The sequence below is a fragment of the Periplaneta americana genome, chromosome 12 (genome assembly GCF_040183065.1).
Source record: "Periplaneta americana isolate PAMFEO1 chromosome 12, P.americana_PAMFEO1_priV1, whole genome shotgun sequence".
Classification (NCBI taxonomy): domain Eukaryota; kingdom Metazoa; phylum Arthropoda; class Insecta; order Blattodea; family Blattidae; genus Periplaneta; species Periplaneta americana.
The window spans coordinates 44,154,063-44,178,239 of record NC_091128.1 but is presented as its reverse complement, the minus strand read 5'-3'; the positions used below and the strand labels follow the sequence as shown (position 1 = coordinate 44,178,239).

General features: G+C 35.1%; 1 protein-coding gene across 1 annotated transcript; it reads left to right on the top strand.

The window, feature by feature from the left end:
- The first annotated feature begins 991 nt into the window (after positions 1-991).
- On the top strand, positions 992-12,932 carry LOC138710357 (myogenesis-regulating glycosidase-like). Its single transcript, XM_069841193.1, has 5 exons — positions 992-1,138; positions 2,871-2,987; positions 7,201-8,543; positions 10,583-10,739; positions 12,684-12,932. Exons 1-5 carry the CDS (start codon positions 1,057-1,059, stop codon positions 12,872-12,874), a joined length of 1,890 nt encoding a protein of 629 aa, XP_069697294.1. The 5' UTR covers positions 992-1,056; the 3' UTR covers positions 12,875-12,932.
- Positions 12,933-24,177: the final 11,245 nt, after the last annotated feature.

Genomic DNA, 24,177 nt, shown 5'->3' with positions numbered 1-24,177 from the left:
CATATCATAATCTCTTCACACGCACGCAAAATAGCCGCATACTAGCCATACCAACACATAAAACATCATCGTATTCATCATCATACACAATCTCGCTATCGCGCTTGTGGAATACCCTACCCAATGACATCAGAGACTGTCGGAATTTAGCGGCGTTCAAACGCAAACTTATTAAGCATTTTCTTACTGCGTAGAGTAGGTTTAATTTTTACTCATTGAATAAAAAAAAATTTTCTCTCTTCTTAACTTTTACAATAAACTGTCTAGCCTTTATTAATCAGTTAATATTTTAGTACTTTGGTTTTTATTGTATTTGTAAATTTAATATTAATTGTAATTATAATTATAATTGTATTCTTAGTATTTTAGTTGTAATCCCCTGGTAGAGGGGAAGAGAAGGCCAGATGGTCTTATCCCTACCAGGTTAAATAAATAAAGAAAGAAACAAATAAACAAATAAATAAATAAATAGACACAGGATCTCTTCTGTGATTTGGTATCTCTTGCAATTCTCAAATTCACAAATGACAACTTTCAGCTCTCTAGAGAGTTGAAGCTATGCATTCATACGCATTACAATGTTCACATTATTTCACTTCCTGTAAAATAATGGAATAGTTGGAAAAGCAGCGTTGTCACGAAGTCAAAGCGTGCAAGAAGTAAATAATGTGATTAGTAATAGATTGCTAATTCTACCACGAATTTCTGTTTTACTTCGCACGTGATTTACCTTGCACATTATGATACGACCTGAATTTTTATTACCTTTATCTGATCATCAATAGAACATGTGATATTCAACTACTAATGTACACAATAACACCATCGCATCACACTCAATGTTACACGCACCATTCCAGATAATACGTCTATTGAGGCTTGATTTATAAAAATCGGCTTCTTCTTCTTGCATTTCCCATAAAAATCACCTCTTCTACATCGAGTTATCACAATCAAAGAGTGCGTACCACTTGAGATAGAACATAAAACTCCCACAACACTTCGATAATGTGAGATACGGAAGAGCATTTCATTATATAAATACAGCCGAAATAAATGTTAAATAGTAGATTTCTTCATAACTCAAGTTGCAATTATCTTAGCTGCAGAATGAAGCGGAATATAAAATTGCAGATAGGTAAGTATTGTACAATATCACAAATTACTTCGAATAGGATTCTAAGTAAGTGCCAAAATTTACAAAGAAATGTTATATTTCACTAGAATGTTGCAATTTGTCAACAGAAGATTGTAGAGTGTTATTAAGACCATCAAGAGAAGGCAGTGGTGCAAAATTAGCAAGGTCCTCTCATAAAAAAGATACAATGTGCCATTCGTTTGGATTTCTTCCGTTATTTATTTGTCGTGTTAATAGTGAAGTTACGGCAAACGCATTATTGATTATATTCCATGGTGTTTTCTAAAAACAAGAAGATCATCGTAGGTAAATCTTATAAACAACTTAATACATAGCTAATGTAGGACTATTAATTACATAGAAACATAATGTTTTACCCCTAGATGAGACATTTGGTTTGTTTTAATCTTTTCAATATCTAGTACTAAAAGTCCAGAAATTGGGGGAAATATCATTAAAATAGCACGTTTTTCTTTATTGTAAATGGCATGAAAATGCAGAATAAAATGCAGTCAACTGACACCAGAGTAGAAAATAGCTTTATTTTCTAAGTTACATGACTAAGATTATTCAACACTATCAACATTTCTGTTGGATCTATTTACTGTCATACCAATAAGTCCACAACGACGTCAACATACAACGTATGATAATCATGATGAAAGTTGGCGATATTCAGTTCCAAGTGGTGAGGGTGATTTGCTTCCAGTCTGCAAAACCACTTTAATGGAAGTATTTGCAGAAATTAACAGATTTGTGAATAATAAATGGATCATAGTACCTACGAAATGTTTATGAGACTTAACACCTTTCATAAACATTGAAGTTCCTTTGTCTCTCAGAGTGATAATTTTAGTAATATCATCAAACTCTTGATAAAGACTGGTGAAAAGTTGTCATAAGTACTATCAATTAAATTCTAAAGAATATAATTCTTAAAAATTTTCAATGGCGAAAGTTATTTATTACTAAAATATTGTTCATAAATTTGACACATTTCACCTTTCTACTGTTAAGTATCCAATTAATTAAGTTGTCAATATTCCATTTGTGGAAAGTATAGTGGTGGGTAGAGTTTTATTTATCGACGTTTTTAACTGCAGAAATTATGCAGTATGAACTTAAACATAGCAAGAAATTGTCATTACATGTTGTCTGAAATGTTCTATCAGGGACAGAGTTATTTACGTGACGTAAATCTGTCACACAGGTCTCACAGCTTTACTTTTCTCCCGAAAGAAGCAAGGCTAAAAGTTTTCTCGGCCTCAGTTGATTGGAATCCGCTTATAATATGTGGGTTTCATTGAATGAAACGACGGACCAAACAGAGAGATTTATTGTAAATATTATTGTACAAATTCTCTTTCCTGATAGACCTGATAAGACATTTTTGGTAATATAACCGCCATACACTGAAATAAACTTAACGAAAAGAAATCAGTATTAAACTCACTTATTTAAGATAGTGTTTATTTTACTAAACCTAGGATGATATCAATAAGGTGTTTTAGGTAGTGACCACATATTCAGTAGACCCGACTGTATCCCCGCTCCGAGTCCAATGCGCGTTTGTTATACAAACTCCTGTCCCTAACTACATGTACAATACAGAAGGTCAGAACGTCCGAGCTTTATTTATGTAATATATTTAATCTAAAATAAGAAACTCAGACACACATTACGTTACCAATATCGCCTGACAACCAGAAATGTATTCTCTTGTTGCTTGCAGCTCTATGCTTACTGATCTTGATGACCGTGACAGATGTGCTTCCTCGAAGTATTCCACATGTCTCCGTGGATATCACTCCGGGCTTCCTAGGCCATCGTTCCATCACAATAAAGAGAGGTGAGTTACTTGCCCTCAGCGAAGAGTTTGTGAGAAACACTGCGAAGTCACTAAAGATATATTCCATTGTTGTGGGATTTAATCGATTAATTTAATCCATTAATCAATCAGTTTCTGTTGTAAGATTAATCGATCAAAAATATTTAATCGAATAATCGAGTCGATTAAAATTAATCGGTTGTAGTTGATATTAATTATTATTTTGTTAATACAAACTTATACTAAAAATTCCGTCATTATTTCTCTCTCGGAAATTGCTTACTTAAAAGCACATTAGTACTGTTATTTTCTAACTGTAAACCAGGTAGCGTAGGGAAAATCTTTGAACAAAAACTTCAGAAAGGGATGGAGATATGAGGACAGTGACCGAGTCTACCTCTATTGAAAGTTGAAACATAATGCGAAACCCTTATTAAGTTTTATGGTTTTCCAAGAAAACTTCCATCTTTTTGTCAGCTCATCTTCCTAGAATTTGAAATACATACTTTTCTGGGATTCGTTCCCCTCATCCCTTATAATACAGCCATGTCTACACTGTGTGCAAGTGAGAGCGTACCTTCTTCTCTTTGTAAAATCTGGTAATTCGATTATAATAGGGGCCAGTCTTCTGTTTCGACAGCTGTACTTTTGCAGTTTCTGTACTGAGTTTGTATATGAAGGGTGTGTGTTTAGTTTGATAAAGAAAAAATCAGTTTTCTGTAGTTTGTGAAAAGTGTAAACTCCATTATGTCATATGAGAATTTGAGAGGTAAACTCGGTGAAACGTTTTGATTCAAATTGAATGATCGTGGAGAAGTGCTTGACAGAAAAAACGTTTTTTCGAGTTTAGTGATGTAGAAAACATTGTTACTAAACGTAGAGCGGCACTTAATTCGGAGTATGTGAAGCACTCACATGTTTAAAATCATGGATGAAGCAGTATTAACTAGGTGAGTCTTCATACTTTTTGTTATTTATGTCTGTCTCAAAAATTCCCGGAGAAAGTGACACAATAAATTATAAGCCTCATAATAAATAAATAATAATAAATTCAAATATTTAATCGATTAAACATTTTGATCGATCAACAGCACTAATCTTTTTAGTAAAGTTCTAGAGAATGTCAGATAGATTCACTTTTTGCTGTCTTTCCTGACAGTGGAGCCGGTAAATATTCACGTCAAAAATTATTTTAATTCTACAACTATGTCCATTGCCTTATTAAGTGCTTAATAAAGATTTAGCAGTCGATATTAGTAAAGTTCTTACTACAGAGCGTTCGAGCCAAGATGTCCCCCACTACCATGAAAACTGGTTGGTGGCGGGAATGATGCGAGTCCGCGTAATGCTTCTCGCTAGTACGGCAGATTCCCACGCCTCTCAAGTTATTCAGCGCGTCTGTGTTGTGATGCACAGCATAGAACAACGCATTTCTATATTTCTCGACGCGTCGTCTCCCCTATGGTCCTGTGCCAAATAAGAAAATAATATACAGACTCGTAAGGAAATTTAACGAGACAGGCTCTGTTCACTCTAAGGAGCGTCGAGTGAATAAACGGGTCTTAACTGAGGGAACATTAGATGAAATAGATTTTCGCTTAGAACGAAGCCCTCAGAAATCTTTGCGAAGATTAGCCCAGGAAGTGAGGGTGTCAAAAACTCATTTCAACACGCGATTAAATTGTTGAAGTTAAAATAGTACAAAATCCGTGAAGTGCATCATATAAGTGAAAATGAACTACAGAAAGTGTCCGGGAATGTGCTGAAGTGATACTAAGTATGTTCAAATGCCCAAAGTCACCATTTTCAGCAATTACTACAATAAGATAAGTCTCTTATTTCAGTATTACGAGTTTTATTTTGCAGCAAATACGGTCACCGTTTGGCGGGAGACGGGCGACCCGTATAGAATGCGGAAGCAACAAAAAATTATTTTACTATGCCATCGGTAGTCTGTGCATTAGTTTCCATGACTTTGAATAATATTCTAAATTTGCTGTAAATTATTTCAAAAGTACATTCTGCCATTCTTCTGGCCCTAGAGAAACTCATGTTGAAATATTGTGAGGATCCAAACTTTGACTACTGTATGGTTTCAGAAGATTCAACAGAAGATATGCTTCAGATTAACAGTTGATAAGTATAAAAATATTACTCCTTGAGTTGCTTCAGCTTCAACACTCCCAGCTATCGAGGCATCCCGTTGCTAGCATCATGTCTTATACCTCTGCTGGTATTATTTAGCGTTGTCCGAGATAAAAGTTGTCTTACACAGAGAATTACAAAACTTGAAATAAAAATAACCTCTGAACTGAGTGACTGATCTAAAGGCATGTTACTTAATTAAATACTACCAAAAACCCTATGAATGGCATATTCTGAATCATTTTTAAATCATTCACGTTACAAAAACTGTAGTGAAATTCAAAGCCAAAAGCTGGGATCAAATATTCGAATTTATATCGAATAAATCTATATATATATATATATATATATATATATATATATATATATATATATATATATATGTCGACAGTACGATTTTCTTACGAAACCTCAGTTCGCTAAGATATTATATAATTCTTGACTTGTTCCACATCTTAAGTTTCTACTGTAATGTGAGATCTATAGAATACAATAACTGAAATTAAAAAATAAAATGAACATGGCGTTACAGATAATGAAAAAGAAAAGCATGTCCGTTCGCCGTTTTAATAATTTCAAATTCTGTACAGTTTAAAGCGGGTAGAATTTTATCATTACAATATGTTCGTTGAGTTACATTTCAAATGGCGACTGTAACAGGCTCAGGAGATGCCAACGTCGAGCTCGCGAATAAAAAATTTGATTTGAGCTCTTCAGTTCACTGTTATATTATTGATCTAAAGACAATTATACAATGTACGAAAAGTATACTACACAACTGTTATTGACCTAGAAGCAACTACGTATACAATGTATGAAAAGTATACCCCACAACTGTTACTAATCTAGCGACAATTATACAATGTATGAAAAGTATAACCCACAACTATTATTGATTTAGAGACAATTATACAATGTATGAAAAGTATACTACACAACTGTTATTGACCTAGAAGCAACTATACAATGTATGAAAAGTATACTACACAACTGTTATTGACCTAGAAGCAACTACGTACACAATGCATGAAAAGTATACCCCACAACTGTTACTGATCTAGAGACAATTATACAATGTATGAAAAGTATAACCCACAACTATTATTGATCTAGAGACAATTATACAATGTACGAAAAGTATACTACACAACTCTGTTATTGACCTAGAAGCAACTATACAATGTATGAAAAGTATACCCCTCAACTGTTACTGATCTAGAGACAATTATACAATGTATGAAAAGTATAACCCACAACTATTATTGATTTAGAGACAATTATACAATGTATGAAAAGTATACTACACAACTGTTATTGACCTAGAAGCAACTATACAATGTATGAAAAGTATACTACACAACTGTTATTGACCTAGAAGCAACTACGTACACAATGCATGAAAAGTATACCCCACAACTGTTACTGATCTAGAGACAATTATACAATGTATGAAAAGTATAACCCACAACTATTATTGATCTAGAGACAATTATACAATGTACGAAAAGTATACTACACAACTCTGTTATTGACCTAGCAGCAACTATACAATGTATGAAAAGTATACCCCTCAACTGTTACTGATCTAGAGACAATTATACAATGTATGAAAAGTATAACCCACAACTATTATTGATCTAGAGACAATTATACAATGTATGAAAAGTATACTACACAACTGTTATTGACCTAGAAGCAACTATACAATGTATGAAAAGTATACCCCAGAACTGTTACTGATCTAGAGACAATTATACAATGTATGAAAAGTATACCCCACAATTATTATTGATCTAGAGACAATTATACAATGTATGAAAGATATACTACACAACTGTTATTGATCTAGAAGAGCAAACTATGCAATGTATGAAAAGTATACCCCACAACTGTTATTGATCTAGAGACAATTTACAATGTATGAAAAGTATACCCCACAATTGTTAATGATCTAGAGACAATTATACAATGTCTTACAGGCATGAACAGAACACTAAATGAGTCCATAATATAGAACTCTTCCGGAAAGCAATCTATCACAGCATCATTTAAAACAGCATTAAAGGTTCAAATCTCTTTTTCACTCCAGATGAAATCCCTGTCTTAACCGGAGACTTGGGTGTTACGTCAAGCACACATCTGAGCATTGCACGAGACGGATCCTGCACTCATATGTCCCAGACTGCTGAGACGGCTTCAGATGTTCTTGAACACTGCTTCGACTTAGGAAACGCCCACTGGTTCGGAGGTGGAGAACAATTCTATCAGTACTGGCCGCTAGAGGAAGCTACATTCGTGGATTACTCGTATGTGACAAAGCAACAAGACAATCAAGGCATCGCTGAGCCTTACTGGCTCAACTCAGATGGAGTATACTTCCATGTGGATGATGGCGTGCCCCTCTTCATCGACCTAAACAACGGCAACAAATCCCTGTGCTTCAAAGCCAAGAACGCTGCACCTTATCCACCCACCACCATCCCATTCCTCAACTATTCAATCTGTACGTATGCTGATGCACGGGAAGCCCACGAACACGCTATTCAGACAGTGCTGGGGAAACCGACTGGATACCCTGATGAACGCATGATTAGACATCCCATCTGGTCCACATGGGCACGTTACAAGGCTAATGTTAATGAGAGTGTAGTTCTGACCTTCGCTAAAGAGATTGTGGAAAATGGCTTTAACAACAGTCAGCTGGAGATCGATGATGACTGGGAGGTTTGCTACGGGGCACTGACCTTTAGAGAGAGTAAGTTCCCCAACATGAAAAACCTCACAGACACTCTCAAAGCAATGGGCTTCAGGGTGACTTTGTGGGTGCACCCATTCATCAATCTGGACTGCGAACCCTGGCATTCGGAGGCGTTGGAGAAAGGATACTTTGTCAAGAATCTTGACGGAAATGTCAACAGTACTTGGTGGAATGGAGCTGCCAGCGCTATCGACTTCACCAATCCTGAGGCAGTCGAGTGGTACGTGAACCGTCTGAAGCAGATGCAAGAGGAGAATGGGATAGATTCGCTCAAATTCGACGCTGGTGAGACGAGCTGGCTGCCGCAGCTGCCGGTACTCAACTCCACTGATATACAGAACCCAAGCATCTACACCACCCGCTATGTGGATACAGTGTCGCAGTTCGGTCCGATGGTAGAGGTGCGCGTGGGTCAGCGTAGCCAAGACTTGCCCATATTTGTGCGCATGCTTGACAAGGACACCAAGTGGAATTGGGACAATGGTCTTAAGACCCTGGTTACAACACTGCTGGAGATGAACATGGTAGGATACCCTCTTGTGCTGCCAGACATGATCGGAGGTAACGGTTATGGAGATATAGTGACAAAGGAGCTCTTCATTCGTTGGCTGCAGGCCAATGTCTTCATGCCTTCATTGCAGTACTCCTACGTGCCTTGGGACTTCGATGAAGAGGTGAGTATGAATATTAGATTGAATTTATAGTATTAGCACAGTCTAGTATGTACAGTCACGAAGCTTAATACGTAGGGATATGCATCCACAGATAGTTGTTAACCACTAGGATCGCTACTACCTCCTTATCACAGACAATTCGAAATAGTACCGGCACAGTCTATTGTTTCCACTACCCTCAACAACTCAAGCTTCGTGACTGTATATACTAGACTGTGGTATTAGAGAATCACTTATTTGTATAATGTGAGTCCAATTTCGAATACTTAATATGTTGAAATTAATTTGAAACATAAATTTGGCCCTTATAAATCTCTGGGGAGCACGTAAAATTATAGATGTTAAAAGGAAATAGACAACTTCAAAATATTTACTAATTTCAGTCCAGTTTCGTAGAACTACTATGTTCAAAATCATTTCAACGTAATTTATTAATACTGATGCATTGCTAAATTTTATTAAGATGTAGATCTCTGAACATTTCGGAAAGCACATATAACTACAGATGTGGTGAAAAACAGTGATATTTTGTTTCTTTATGGCTAGTGCCAATATAGTGGGCTAATGCTGTTCTTAAGATACATATTGAGCATTGCATTACACCTGAAGATTCTTCAAACCTCACGCCTTCAAGTGAATGTCATCTCTCAGACTGATCGGATTTGCCAAACTTTTTCATCAAAGCATTAGACAACTCGTTGAATTTTGTTATTCTCTCTTATTTGTAGCAATGACTGCTCTCTCATTCCGTTAATATATCATTAATGCTTGAAGTTATACGACTCTTTTTGCATGTCCTTTTCGATTGATGTGCTGTCTCGGAAATGATCTTTACATTACCTAATGTTATCTTAACTCCGGATATATGTACGGTGTTATGGTACAATATCTCCTTAATGCATGTTTTCTTGTCATTCATATTATAGGCCTCCAGAAAATCAACATCCCGAATTTAAAAGAAAACTTACAAATTAAACCAAATCCTTTAACTCTATTAAATATAGAGTATAATCTAAATTTAACAAAAGAAATACTGAAATCAGAAGTAAGCACTGAAATAATGAAACAATTGTCTTTAGAGACAATTAATATTAGGTACCCTCCACAAAACTGGCTTCATTTATACATTGACGGATCCTTGATCTCCAGAGAACAAGGTGCCGGTGCAGGTGTTACGTGCTGTCTCTTCTCACTTTATAGATCTCTTGGATATGGAACAACAAGTTTTGATGGAGAAATCATTGCAATAAGTGAAAGACTCAGGAATCTTCTATGCCACATCAATAAATTTAAGATTGCAGTTATATTGTCAGACTCCAAAGCAGCTATTCTATCAATAGTCTCTAAACACACACCTTCATCTCAAACAGCAGAAATAACTAAAATGCTCTCTCAATTAATATCACTCAATAAAACAATTGTATTCCAATGGATACCATCCCATTGTGGAATCCTGGGAAACGAGAATGCGGATGCTTTAGCAAAGAAGGGCAGCACTGCTACTTACAGATCTGTTACTAAATCTACGTATTACTCTGTGAAAAGATTTATTAAATCTACATAATTAGACTTCAACAAACAAAATTTTATAACGCAATCTCAAGGGGAAAAAATGGAACTCTCTGCATCATAATCCACAGTTAATTCCCGATTTACCAAGAAAATCGCCTGTAGCTGCATTTAGATTGGCAACAGGCCATGATTGTTTGGCCAAACACCTGCATAGAATTGGAATATATCAGTCCCCTAACTGCCCATTGTGCAACTCAAACCAAGCAATGGATTCGGAACACCTCAAAATCTGTGCTTCAGTGGCTGACCATGATAATATCTGTGAAAAATATTGGAGAGCAAGAGGTCAAATGACTTTATTGTCAAACGCCTGGCATTAGAAAACAACAAAATAGTATAGGCCTTAAAAAATTAATTCAACGAAATCTTCCTTTTCTTCAAATCTATTGCAGTATTGTAGTGATATCTACAAGTGATATTTTAATCCGATTACAATAATATTACACGAACCATTTTCCCACTTTCAGACCATTGATATATGTAAGAAATTCACCGACTTGCACGCTCAGTATGCTGACAAGATCATTGAACTGGCTGCGAAAGCAACTGTAGACGGCTCTCCTGTCAACCCTCCAATCTGGTGGGTGGATCCAACCGACGAGACAGCACTGGCAACGAATTCAGGTTAGTTCCACTTGTACAAAAGCAATGTATTCATCCAGAATGAGCTAACAAACAGTGGAAATAATAAACTCCAAATGGTTGGTCTATACCAGGCCTGCAGAACTGTAGCTCCTCAGAGCGACTGCTTTACTCCCCTTTCTTACTCCACCCACCTTTTCTACCAGTGCGGTCATGACGTTCTAGTTACGCTCGGCTGCATCAACATTCATTCTCGCGGCAGCAGGTATACAATATGCTATGAAGAATTACAAATGAACAGATAATAAAATCCTTACAAACATACCTTTAGAAAGTAAGAGAAAAATGAATGAGGGAAATAAATAAATTAAAAGACATGTAAAATAAATTTAAAAATGTATTTGTGCATATAATGTAAGAAGGTCTACCTATGTATATATCGTCCTATTACTAGTAAAGCCGGTTAAATCCACTTTTTGTGTAAAATAAATTAAGTACAGTCCCCGACATGTCTTTCCGTGCTCTGTATTCTACTAAAATGAAATAAGTCCGAAATGTTGCATGCAGGCAGCAAATCAACTACTTTATTTGAAGAATTTATTATGATTATTCGTGAATTAATAAAGTTTTAGTTCCTGTTTTTTACAAAATTAGTATTACTGGTCTTAACTGGTTTTACTAGTAATAGGACGATAAATAAATTGTACGTTGATAAGTGAGTGATAGCTATATGACCGGATGTCAATGCTGTCATTCAACATTGTAACGCACTCCAGCCAAATAAATAAATGTATAATTATAAATAAATAAATAAATAAATACATAATACGCGTACTGCAGTTTAAAGAGAACTGGAACATGGCAAAATCTAAACCCGTGAAGAAATACTACTTCCAAAGGAAATGGGAATATGATCATTTTGTTGTTGAAGACGAAAGAATTGCTTGTTTACTGTATCCCATCCGATTTATTTCTACTCGTCATTTCAATATTAAACCACATTTCAACAAAGCCCATATTAAGAATTATGGAATGCACAAACTTTCGGGTAAATTCATCATTACGAACTATATATTCATTATTTATTTATATAGGCCTACTGTTAAATTAAGGACATCACTCGTTGTGTTCATTTTGAATTGAAATTAATAGTGACTTTCAAGGTTCATTAATTAAATTATATAAATTTATGTTTCCGTAAGTGATGATAGGAGGAAAGTTTTCGAAAATCTAAAGCAGATTAAGTTCAAAGAAATCTCAAAGAAACTATCGACAGGAAATCTAGCATAATTGTAAACTCTGAAACGAGATAACGCATTATAAATACATTGAATTTATTACAATCCTTTTTAAAAAATTACATGCCGCCACTGATGCACGCTTAGCGTGTTTCCCTCAACCCAATACCAGCAAATGCTGGGTAACTTTCGTTGCTGGACCCCGGACTCATATCACCGGCATTATCACCTTCATCCCATTCAGACGCTAAGTAACCTAAGATGTTGATAAAGCGTCGTAAAATAACCTAGTAAAATAAATAAAACAACATTCCATGTCAAAGATTCATGTTAAGTTTCCGTCAAAGCCAAGTAGAGCGTTTATTCAGACCTTATCAGAGTGTTCTCTATTCTTGGATACTATTTTATAAAGGAGTTAAAAAGAAATTAGTATTATAATCTGTAGAAATAAAAATACTGTAGAAAGGGATTTGACATGGGTAATCGGTTTTCCTCAAATAATTTGTCCCCTGTTCGTATTATGGAAAAATGTTCAGGTATATTTGTATTTTTTAAGAATTAAGAAATGAATCAGATTACAAAAAAAAAAATACTTTTTATTTATAAAAAATAACAATGTTACGACTTTTATTAACTTTATACCACTAATGATATTTAATTGATTTAGGACTTGATTCATAATAATGAAAATAGTTTAAGAAATGGACATAAAACGGTTCGAAATTGCATATTCATTTGTCATTCACAGAGTTCTTGCTAGGAGAGGACATCCTGGTCGCCCCCATACTGGACCAGGGCGCCACTAGTCGTGACATCTATCTGCCCAAGGGACAGTGGAGGGACGAACTGCGGCAAGAAACTGTGACCGGACCAATCACTCTGTCCAACTATTCGGTGGCTCTAGACGAGCTCGCCTACTTCACACGAGTCTCAGCATGAGCGATTTTGCTTTATAATTTACTGTATCTGTATATTGAAATAAATATTATGCAATATTCGTGTTACTGTCCTTATTTGGAACTAGAGATAAATATCGACCCAAAATAGTACAGCCAAATATTCAAAAAGTTCTTAAAATATAGGCGTTTAGAGTGTTGTAGTGGTACTGAACTAATGTTCACAATAGTACACGTGTTTCAAGCATTGTGCACAAAAAGAAGCTTCGTATGTGTTTGAGAAGACCCCCTGTGCCAAGACTAAATATCACGTCATTGTAGGGTTGCCAGTTTTATACAGGCCCTAAAGAGAGAACATTTTCATTGATGTTATTGCTAATGCAGAGAGGTTCTCGCTCTCAATTTTTTTTTAATGATTTCGTATATTTCAAAGCCGAAAACGAATACTCTACTGATAATGTAGAGTTGAAGGAATGGTCAAAAAATAATTAAGACAAGGAAATCAAAAACTTCCTAACTCCAATAAACCAATTTTACAGGAGAGAGAAAAAACTTATTATTTCTCTTACTAACTTTAAATATTATACATTTATCTATTAATATTGTAAAAAATTACATTCTTTATTAATTAAATACTTCAAAACCTAAATTTTTACTTTATCTTACGTTACAATTTGAAATAAACACTGCTGGAGTTGTGTTTTTCTGACTTCCACAGTGTATGAATTAAGAAAAGAGAATAAATATGAGCCCTATGAAACATTGGAATATACGAGAAAATGGAAGTTTATTATTAAGATTAACATTGCTATTTTTTTTTTTTAAATTTCAAATATATCAGACAGAAAATCACAAATTACCATAAAGCATATCAAAATACACAAATAAAACCACGAACAATATTAAAATGTTAACACAGTCTCATTCATGTTAAAGATTCTGTTTTTTTTCTCTCACGCTCATGTTCTTCCTGTGCATCTAGATTCTAGATTATTACTGTCCGCAAACAGAGTTTGGTAATTCATCCTACTTTCCTCAGAAATAAACTGCATTAAATTTTGCAAGTCCTTTTGCTTTCTTCTTTTAATGGCAATGCTGAATTGTACTTTAGTTGACTGGGGAATGATGCATCTGTATTGGGTTTCTGGAAGTTAATCGACTCGATGTTGTGTCTTTAATAGTCTTACTTACATGGATTTCATAGATTTTTGTGACATTCTGAATATCGTATCGTATCACTTCACTTAGCTGGTTGAGCGATAGTGTTGCCACCTACCGGGAAATTAAGCTTGGAATATAAAAACTCTCTTATTCCATGGAGTAAGTGGAGTTCTCACTTCCACGAGTTTTAAAACAGCCCCCAGAATGCAGATGAAAGTCGATATTAGTGTATTCTTGCCTTCCACGCATGCGGGACAAACTAAAAGCATCATCCAGCCCATAACTCAATTTTGTCAAGAATTGGAATTAGAGGGTTTTTGATCTCCCTGTCTCAATTGAAAACCTACCTTTCTGAAGGGGTTATGCGTCTGAAATAAGCTTCTAAGATGTTAATTAAAAAAAAACAGTGCCAAATGCATGTTGAGATACCTCTAACACCATCTTTCGGCGCACGAATGAATCTCTTACAGTTGAACTAAGACAGAGCCCATTTAGTATATTCTCATATGGATGTACCTCCATTACGTTGAATAAAATTAAATACGAAATATTGGTGCCTAATCCCTTTGGAAAAATAGGTCTTCATTTCACAAAATTTATTAACTTCTTGTTAACGCCGTCGAGGCCATTCGAAATTAATAACTAGTCAATATCACCCACTCTTCAAATGCTGTGAGTGATAAAATCCCTTGAGTTCACTTTTCAGTTACATGAAGTCAGAAAAAATTGTCGTGTACTTTCTCTCACTTACTTACTTACTGGCTTTTAAGGAACCCGGAGGTTCATTGCCGCCCTCACATTAGCCCGCCAGTGGTCCCTATCCTGAGCAAGATTAATCCAGTCTCTACCATCATATCCTACCTCCCTGAAATCCATTTTAATACTATCCTCCCATCTACGTCTCGGCCTCCCTAAAGGTCTTTTTCCCTCCGGCCTCCCAACTAACACTCTATATGCATTTCTGGATACGCCCATACGTGCTACATGTCCTGGCCGTCTCAAACGTCTGGATTTAATGTTCCTAATTATGTCAGGTGAAGAATACAATGCGTGCAGTTCTGTGTTGTGTAACTTTTTCCATTCTCCTGTAACTTCATCCCTCTTAGTCCCAAATATTTTTCTAAGCACCTTATTCTCAAACACCCTTAACCTATGTTCCTCTTTCAAAGTGAGAGTCCAAGTTTCACAGCCATAAAGAACAACCGATAATATAACTGTTTTATAAACTCTAACTTTCATTTTTTTGACAGCAGACTGGATGACAAAAGCTTCTCAACCGAATAATAATAGGCATTCCCCATATTTATTCTGTGTTTAATTTCCTCCCGAGTATAATTTATATTTGTTACTATTGCTCCAAGATATTTGAACTTTTCCACCTCTCAAAAGATAAATTTTCAATTTTTATATTTCCATTTCGTATAATAAGGTGAAGTACCCAAATAAGAGACAGGGCCCTAATAAGAGATACATTCTTACCTTTTCCGGTGTAATTTTCCATCTCTCGACAACTATGGTAAATCTATGTTTGTGCTTCTAAAGCATCGTGTTCTTTGTCAAACCTCAGTTGAAAGTAAGCAACGAACCTGAGAGCAAACAAAGTAATTTTTCACACTTTGAACTTTTTACTGGTTTTTGTAGAGGAAGAAAACAGCAGTTAATGTAAGCTGCAACAAATTTATTATTAATTTTATAAAATTGCTGGCAAAATGTTGCAAATAATAAGGTAGATTGCTAATAAGGAGATAATAATTTAGGACTTTGTCTAGCTATTTAATTTTTATTTACTCCGTTCCCTAATAAGAGATACCTAGGCGTCCTATTAAGAGACAGTATCTCTTATATAGAACCCTTATTTGGTATTATTATGATGCTCACTTTGGAGAGTTTACGAAAAGCGTTAATACTTCCAGTCGTGTCAGTTTGTCTAATTATTAATATTATCTATGTCCTCAATTATTCATTACAAAAATTACTAATTGAAATGATTAAGTTATCATTATTAATGACTAAAATTAATTATTCATTGAGGTGACAATATTATCAATAGGTAAAGTCAATTAAAATTGGCTAGTACGACAATATTTATCTTACATAAAGATCAAAACATAAGTGCTTAATTCGTAAAATATTCTCTATACATTTCAAATAAAAATCTTGTGCAATTATTAAAACTATTAAATTTAATTGTGATTTCTAGTTTCGAAAACTTCGTTGGGCCTGTGTAAATATCACCACTAAAGCCAGTGCCAGCGTTTGTGGACCGTGTTCTTGAGTAAAAAGCCAGTCAGTGAGCACTTGTTGCCAGTGTAGCCGAGACTGGTGCCACCCAACACGTCACGTAAGCAATCTGCCAATCACAGTTGTCAGTCTTGTTGCCCACTGACTGCGTCAAAGGCAAGACACTCGCACTTAGCGTTTCTGGGGTGTGTCCTTGAGTACACTGACCAGTCAGTGGCATCTGTTGCCACTTCGGCTGAGAATGGTACCACCTTCTAAACAGATGTGACATAAGCAATCTGCCAATCATAGTTGTCAGCTTTAATGCTCACAGGCTGTGGCAAAGATAAGTTATTCGCTCTCAACGTTCCCATTACTTATTTCACGCGCCAGAAACGGTGACTTTGGTTATACCACAGTTAGACCTACAGAAGCATCAGCAGCAGCACAGCAATAACCACCACCTCAAGAGCTGTAAGCTTCAACCTGTGAGTAGTCGCATATAAAGTCATCCAGGGCAGGAAAAGGTGCTATCATAATATCAATTCTAATCAGAAACATATGAGAGAGAGTTTAGATAAGAAAAAACAAATAAAAGATGGAGCTCGCAAGAAGTTGTGCGAAAAACAACAAAAATCACAGAAAAACTCAGTCCAAGAAGCACTGCTTGAGTTCGTCCAGTGATGAAGACTCCGATGTGGAAATGAAATTAATTAACTCTAGTGACTCAGAATATGGAGAAGATTATGATGATGAAGAGTGCTTGTTTTACAATGAATTTTTTTCAGAGGACACCAAGGCCCAGGGAGGAGAAATAGATTCAGTGTTCAAAATGTCGTCGTTGGGCACACGAAGACTGCAGCACTGATGAACCTTTCATTTGTCAAACTTGCTCAGTACACCGAAATACGAATTGTGTCAATCAAAGAGGTCGGAAAAATAAGTGCAATAAACTTAAAATTAAAATATGGAGATCGAAATTTAATATTCTATCATTTTTCTTTCTCTAGCAAAATATTAACGTTAGTAATAGTAGCCGAAATAAGATTAGTACATTCACGTCCGATTTGACCGACTTTGTGTTCTTTTCGTAAACCATCTTAATTTCACTTGGAAAAATGCCAAATAAACAGCAGAATTTCTGTTGAGAGGAGTTAGACCACTGTTGCACTGACCCCTTCAATTTTAAAATGTTCCTGAATTTATTAAAGTATCTACGTGATTTCACAATATTATATATTGCTTCAATTTTCAGCCAAATGATAATTTTTGTCCATGTTCAAAAATAAACTTAAATAACACACGTATTTCTTATTTGGAACTCCTTTCCAAAACATCAGTATTTCCCAGTTTTACTTTTTTTTTTTACATAATTTAAAGTAACAATAAAAACTGACTAAAATTTGTATTATCAATTCTAAAAATAGACGAAATGCTGTATGTATTCCACTCATTCAGATTAAAAATGTCTATTCCCATCATCATTTATAAGCAGTTAAGAAAAAGTGTCTCTTATTTGGGTACTTTACCTTATTCTCGTCACGAGACATAATCATATACTTTGTCTTTTCGGGATTTACTTCCAAACCTATCTCTTTACTTGCTTCAAGAAAAATTCCCTTTTTTTTCCCTAATCGTTTGTGGATTTTCTCCTAACATATTCACGTCATCCGCATAGGCAAGAAGCTGATGTAACTCATTCAATTCCAAACCCTGTCAGTTATCCTGAACTTTCCTAATGGCATTCTCCAGAGCAAAGTTAAAAAGTAAAGGTGGTAGTGCATCTCCTTGCTTTAGCTAACAGTGAATTGGAAACGCATCTGACAGAAACTGACCTATACGGACTCTGCTGTACGTTTCACTAAGACACATTTTAATTAATCGAACTAGTTTCTTGGGAATACCAAATTCAATAAGAATATTATATAAAACTTCTCTCTTAACCGAGTCATATGCCTTTTTGAAATCTATGAGTAACTGATGTACTGTACCCTTATACCCATTTTTTCTCCATTATCTGTCGAATACAAAATATCTGGTCAATAGTTGATCTATTACGCCTAAAACCACACTGATGATCACCAATAATTTCATCTCCATATGAAGTTAATCTTCTCACTGGAAAAATTATTGTTATGGAATTTTTTGGAAAACTTTGAAAATTTATAACAATCCAGAAGCTCTAAAAAAAGATAATTCTGGGAGTGAAATAAAGCTGTATTGTTACTGTGTCATATATTTCATATGAAACCATCTTATATTTGTGTTGTATTGTTAACACAATGTCTTGCTTCCGTCTTTTCTTCGGTGAATCATCACATAGCTGTAGAGGTTTTTTTTCCCATTAAAGTACGAATTTTTCTTAAGCAATATATGACATCTAAATACTTAGATTGTAAAATATAATATATTAAATCTGTGAAAGACTACAGGTCTTCAAATAAATTCAAGAGAAAATTAAACTGGAAGTCATGTAACTTAGCTAAAAATCCATCTGTTTCATTTATAACAACACTATCATAAAGCAACAAAGGATTCTAAGATCGCCCCAAAGTTGATCACGATAGTGAGCAGTGGTTAGAACTAATCTTATGGAATCGTTCCACCTCGTAGGAATAAGTCGGGAAATAGTTTGTGAAGGAATTCTCACACCTTGAAATCGCAGTGTGTAAATTATCGAGGGCTGAGTAGCCACGTTTCTTCTGTTTCAAGGTCAGCTCTCTGTTATAAACAACATATAAGACCGATGTGATTATACACAGGACCTTGGGGGCAACATGTTTTCATTTCTTCAAAATAAGTTAGGCCATGGTATTTCCATAGTCACAATGAATTTGTTTTCATCTTTATTGTAAAAATGGCTACAAGATTCAGCTTAGACTTCGGAGTAAAGACAAAAGACTGCAGCATAAATGGTGTTTCAGTTCCCCACGATCTTTCGTAAAAAATATAAAGCCTACTTCAACAGTGATCCACCTTCTAGGATCTAGATAAATTATTTACAACAGTGTTCTATAACCTTTTCTTTACTCACAGTACATTCTAGACAGGCTTAGATTCAACACGGCACACCAAAATGTTAATCCCCTGAAAAATATATGATGTGACTCTCTTAATATAATTACGTAATGTAATCAAATTTACTATTATTATTATTATTATTATTATTATTATTATTATTATTATTATTATTAAACGAATAGACTTTTCCATTTATTTACAATTTATGAACTTTAATTCACTGTAGAGAGTTCACATTTCTATTACCAATATTAAAGTAAATAACTCTACTCATACTTTCAATGTGATACTTGGGCCTGCTTAGCTGCACACAGGTGGCTGATCCGCGGCGGAATTGTTGGCATTGCAAGCCTAATTTCTTCATCGGTGAATTTGAGTCTCTCTCTCTTTAATGTTTTAATTTCAGTTAACGTCGAGAAGCCCAGTTCACACATAGGCCTATATGTAGTTGAAAATGACAATAACATATTAACCTTTACTACTTCGTGTTCAGAGGAGATGACAAAGACTTAGCAACAATGACTTCTCGATGAATGAGACAATGGTCGCTCCGTATGTTGTGATAATACTTCACGTACTTTAAGCCACGAAACCTTTCATAGAAGCGGCTCCATCTGTAAAACGCTAAAGCAATCCTTCCATGTTAATTCATTATGGACGAGATATTCATTAGTTGTGCAAAATATTTCTTCACCCTGCTCGCTCGGGCATTTCTCTGCACAAAAAAAAAATGCAATTACGTCCCCTTAAGGACTTTACTAATAGACGGTAATTATACACAGTATGTAAAGGATGTAAATGATATTGTGTTATTGAAGTGTTGTATCAGTGAAGAATTATGTTGTGTCAGTGAAGTGTGTTGTGTCAGTGAAACGTGTTCCTGTCAGGGAAGCTTTATAGTTTATAGTGGCAGTGCAAAGTATTTGAACAGTGAAATGTTTTTGAAGTGTTAGTGAAATCAGGATACAATCAGTGAAATGTGTCGTAGTTCCAGTGCAGTGAGTGAGTCGACAGCGAAATGAGTGTAATGTGGAAAGGTACTTGTGCAGATATGAACATATCATACTCGTGGGTTTTAGTTCGAACTTAGATTTAAGATACAAATTAGATTTATTTTAAATGTTATTTTAAGTGATCGTGCTTCATTTAATTTAGGATATTCCCTATTATTATTATTATTATTATTATTATTATTATTATTATTATTATTATTATTATTATTATTATTATTAATTATTCTTAGTATTAATTATTTCTATTAATTATTGGTATTATTATTAACTGTATTTTTAATTTAATAAGTTTATTATTGTCATTATTGAGCGTAATTAGTTACCACTGCCACCGGGTATATACCCATTGCAGTGTGAACAAATACATACATACATCAATGTACCGAATGTAGGAAAGAAGTTGTGCATGACCGCTAATATCGCTGGACTCGTCGATCTGAAGTGAGAACTTCTGACTGCTATTTATTTCCTCCTTCATGATGTCTTGGATGTCATTGGCCATGTCACTAACTGGGCGGTTAATTGTGTCAGCAGAGAGAGGAATTTAATTTTATTGGTTTCTTACAATAATAGGTAAAAGTTCACGTCCCACCTTTCACCTTGTGGAGGCACACCGGTTGCGGAGCACTGATTTACAGCATTTATAAGAAGTTCGTCGGAACTGGCTCAGTTGCTGTCAATTACAAAGCGAACAGCAGTCGACCACATACAGGCCGATCCCTTGAAAACATATTTTCTGTATTAGGGGCTTTCTTACCTATTCAAGTAAATCAACAAGACGATACAGTGCAGAATCTGGTCTCTCCAGGTCAACTGTATGGGAAATGTAAAGGAAGGATCATGAGATGCGGCCCTATCATACGCAGATTGTACAGACCCTATCTCTTGAAGACAAATTCGCACGTATTAATGCTAGTAAACAATCACAAATTATTCTTATTGAAATCGGTATTCCCAAGAAATTAGTTCGATTTATTAAAATATGTCTCAGTGAAACGTACAGCAGAGTCCGTATAGGTCAGTTTCTGTCAGATGCGTTTCCAATTCACTGTGGGCTAAAGCAAGGAGATGCACTATCACCTTTACTTTTTAACTTCGCTCTAGACTATGCCATTCGGAAAGTCCAGGATAACAGAGAGGGTTTGGAATTGAACGGGTTACATTAGCTTCTTGTCTATGCGGATGACGTGAATATGTCAGGAGAAAATCCACAAACGATTAGGGAAAAAACGGGAATTTTACTTGAAGCAAGTAAAGAGATAGGTTTGGAAGTAAATCCCAAAAAGACAAAGTATATGATTATGTCTTGTGACGAGAATATTGTACGAAATTGAAATATAAAAATTGAAGATTTATCCTTTGAAGAGGTGGAAAATTTTAAATACCTGGGGGCAACAGTAACAAATATAAATGATACTCGGGAGGAAATTAAACACAGAATATGGGAAATGCCTGTTATTATTCGGTTGAGAAACTTTTATCATCCAGTCTGCTGTCAAAAAATCTGAAAGTTAGAAATAGAACACTTACATTACCAGTTGTTCTGTATGGTTGTGAAACTTGGACTCTCACTTTGAGAAAGGAACAGAGATTAAGGGTGTTTGAGAATAAGGTTCTTAGGAAAATATTTGGGGCTAAGAGGGATTAAGTTACAAGAGAATGGAGAAAGTTACACAACACAGAACTGCACGCATTGTATTCTTCAACTGACATAATTAGGAACATTAAATTCAGACCTTTAAGATGGGCAGGGTATGTAGCACGTATGGGCCAATCCAGAGATGCATATAGAGTGTTAGTTGGGAGGCCGGAGGGGAAAAGTCCTTTCGAGAGGCCGGATGTGGATGTGAAGATAATATTAAAATGGATTTGAGGGAGGTGGGCTATGATAATAGAGTCTGGATTGATCTTGCTCAGGATAGAGAGCTATGGCGGGCTTATGTGAGGGCGGCAATGAACCTCCGGGTTCCTTAAAAGCCAGTAAGTAAGTAAGTAAGCAATCATAAATTACAATTGCCAGCATGTTAATCGGAACTTACTTCCTGCGAATTTTGGTTGTGAGATATACTGAAATACCGCATTACGCAACCAAGCCATTAATGTTAAAGACCTGCGAGAAAAAAATAACGGATGTAACTGCAGAAATTCCACAAGAACATCCAAGCTAAAGTTAGTGTACATAAGTGTAAATCAGTATACCCATATAAATGTTAATATTTTTAAGACACTCTGTATATCCACTAACGTCTGATTTTTATGCTCCAGGACAGTTGAGGTACTTACGACGCCAGAATATTTGTTGAAATTCCGCTGGGATTATCGAGTATGTGTAGTGAGGGAAATGCCGACAATTATTGTTGAACAAGCGAAAATATTTCGAGATCTGTAGCGCGGTTCATGACAAGCCATAATTTTAATTCCCCCTGCATAGTTATGTAATATTTAAATAGAAAAGCGAATCGCATATATTGTCGTTATGTGAACCAAAGCTTATGGCTCTGTGCATGCGCAGTATGGCATTCTTTGACTGTAGAAAATAATCGAGCCGCACAACTACAGTATTATATCTCCTATTTTAAGTTGTAACTACCGCCCCAAAACATCACATGACATGCGACATTCTCATGTTATAAATTAATGCACTAGCAGATTGGTTCTGACGTGTCTCCTACCAATCCAGCGACAAGTTGCAATAATGACTCCTCCCTCAACTGGAAGAAGATAGTGCTGACTTCAACTTTAAACAGGACGGTGTCCCCCGCATTACCATAACAAAATTCGGAGTCACCGTACTCATTACTAGAGAGCGGAATTTTAGGCCCTAAAAAGTTGCATTTTAGGCGCCTAAAATAGCAATTTTTTTTATTTTCCACCTTTGCTTATCTTAATATTAAGATAAGCAAAGCTGGAAAATAAAAAAATTGACATTGTAAAACATTAAGCTTATCGGCATCTCCAAAATGAAACGCCTAAAATAGGTTCTTAAACTCCTTTACTTAGGCTCTATAAAATAAAAATTAGATTTTTTTTTTTAAAGAATGTCACTAATATAAGATTCTTATTTAATGCAAAATTCTAGGATTAAAAGAAACTTCCATACAATTCACATTTTACAAGGATACACATGCATAGTCTACACAAAATGAAGACATTCTGTCTTTAAGTTAGTGTCTTTCATTCACCAATCACATTTCCATAGTTTACTTCACAGTAGCTGATCAGCACCTATTGTGGCTATTGTGTCGCTCACTGTTGTACTTACAAATGGTGAGGAAAAAGGAAGGGGTTGTTATCTGTCTTGTAATGTAAGAGAATGCTTATTCGGGTACAACCCAGCGAGTTTGTGTTAAATTGCTGACAGACAGAGGAAGATATACGAGTAATAATAATAATAATAATAATAATAATAATAATAATAATAATAATAACAATAATAATAATAATAATAATAACAACAATAATAACAACAATAATAATAAAATAATAATAATAGTAAAATAATAATAATAGTAATAATAACAACAACAATAATAATAATAATAATAATAACAATAATAATAATAATAATAATAATTTGTCCCGCAGGAGTTCTTTTACATGCCAGTAAATCTACTGACATGAGCCTGTCGCATTTAAGCACACTTAAATGCCATTGACCTGTGCCGGGATCGAACCCGCAACCTAAAGCACAGAAAACCAGCGCTATACTGATTACGCTACCCAGGCCGACTGAAAGTTGGAATTTAGGATTCCTGAAGTTTGTCCCTATAGTTAATATTCATCGTGTATATTTTATTTTAAATTAATCATTACTATTTCTGACTACCTACATTAGGATATCTATATTTTTAGTTTTGTGATAAATTAAACACCCTAACCTAACCAACAACCTATCTTACTTACTTACTTACTTACTTACTTACTTACTTAC

What these genes read in the sequence shown, in the direction of transcription:
- LOC138710357 (XM_069841193.1), top strand. Translation starts at nt 1,057, where the DNA reads ATGTTAAATAGTAGATTTCTTCATAACTCAAGTTGCAATTATCTTAGC. An exon ending in TTCCATCACAATAAAGAGAG is followed by an intron (nt 2,988 to 7,200) that starts GTGAGTTACTTG and finishes TTTTCACTCCAG; the next exon opens with ATGAAATCCCTGTCTTAACC. An exon ending in AGCACTGGCAACGAATTCAG is followed by an intron (nt 10,740 to 12,683) that starts GTTAGTTCCACT and finishes TGTCATTCACAG; the next exon opens with AGTTCTTGCTAGGAGAGGAC.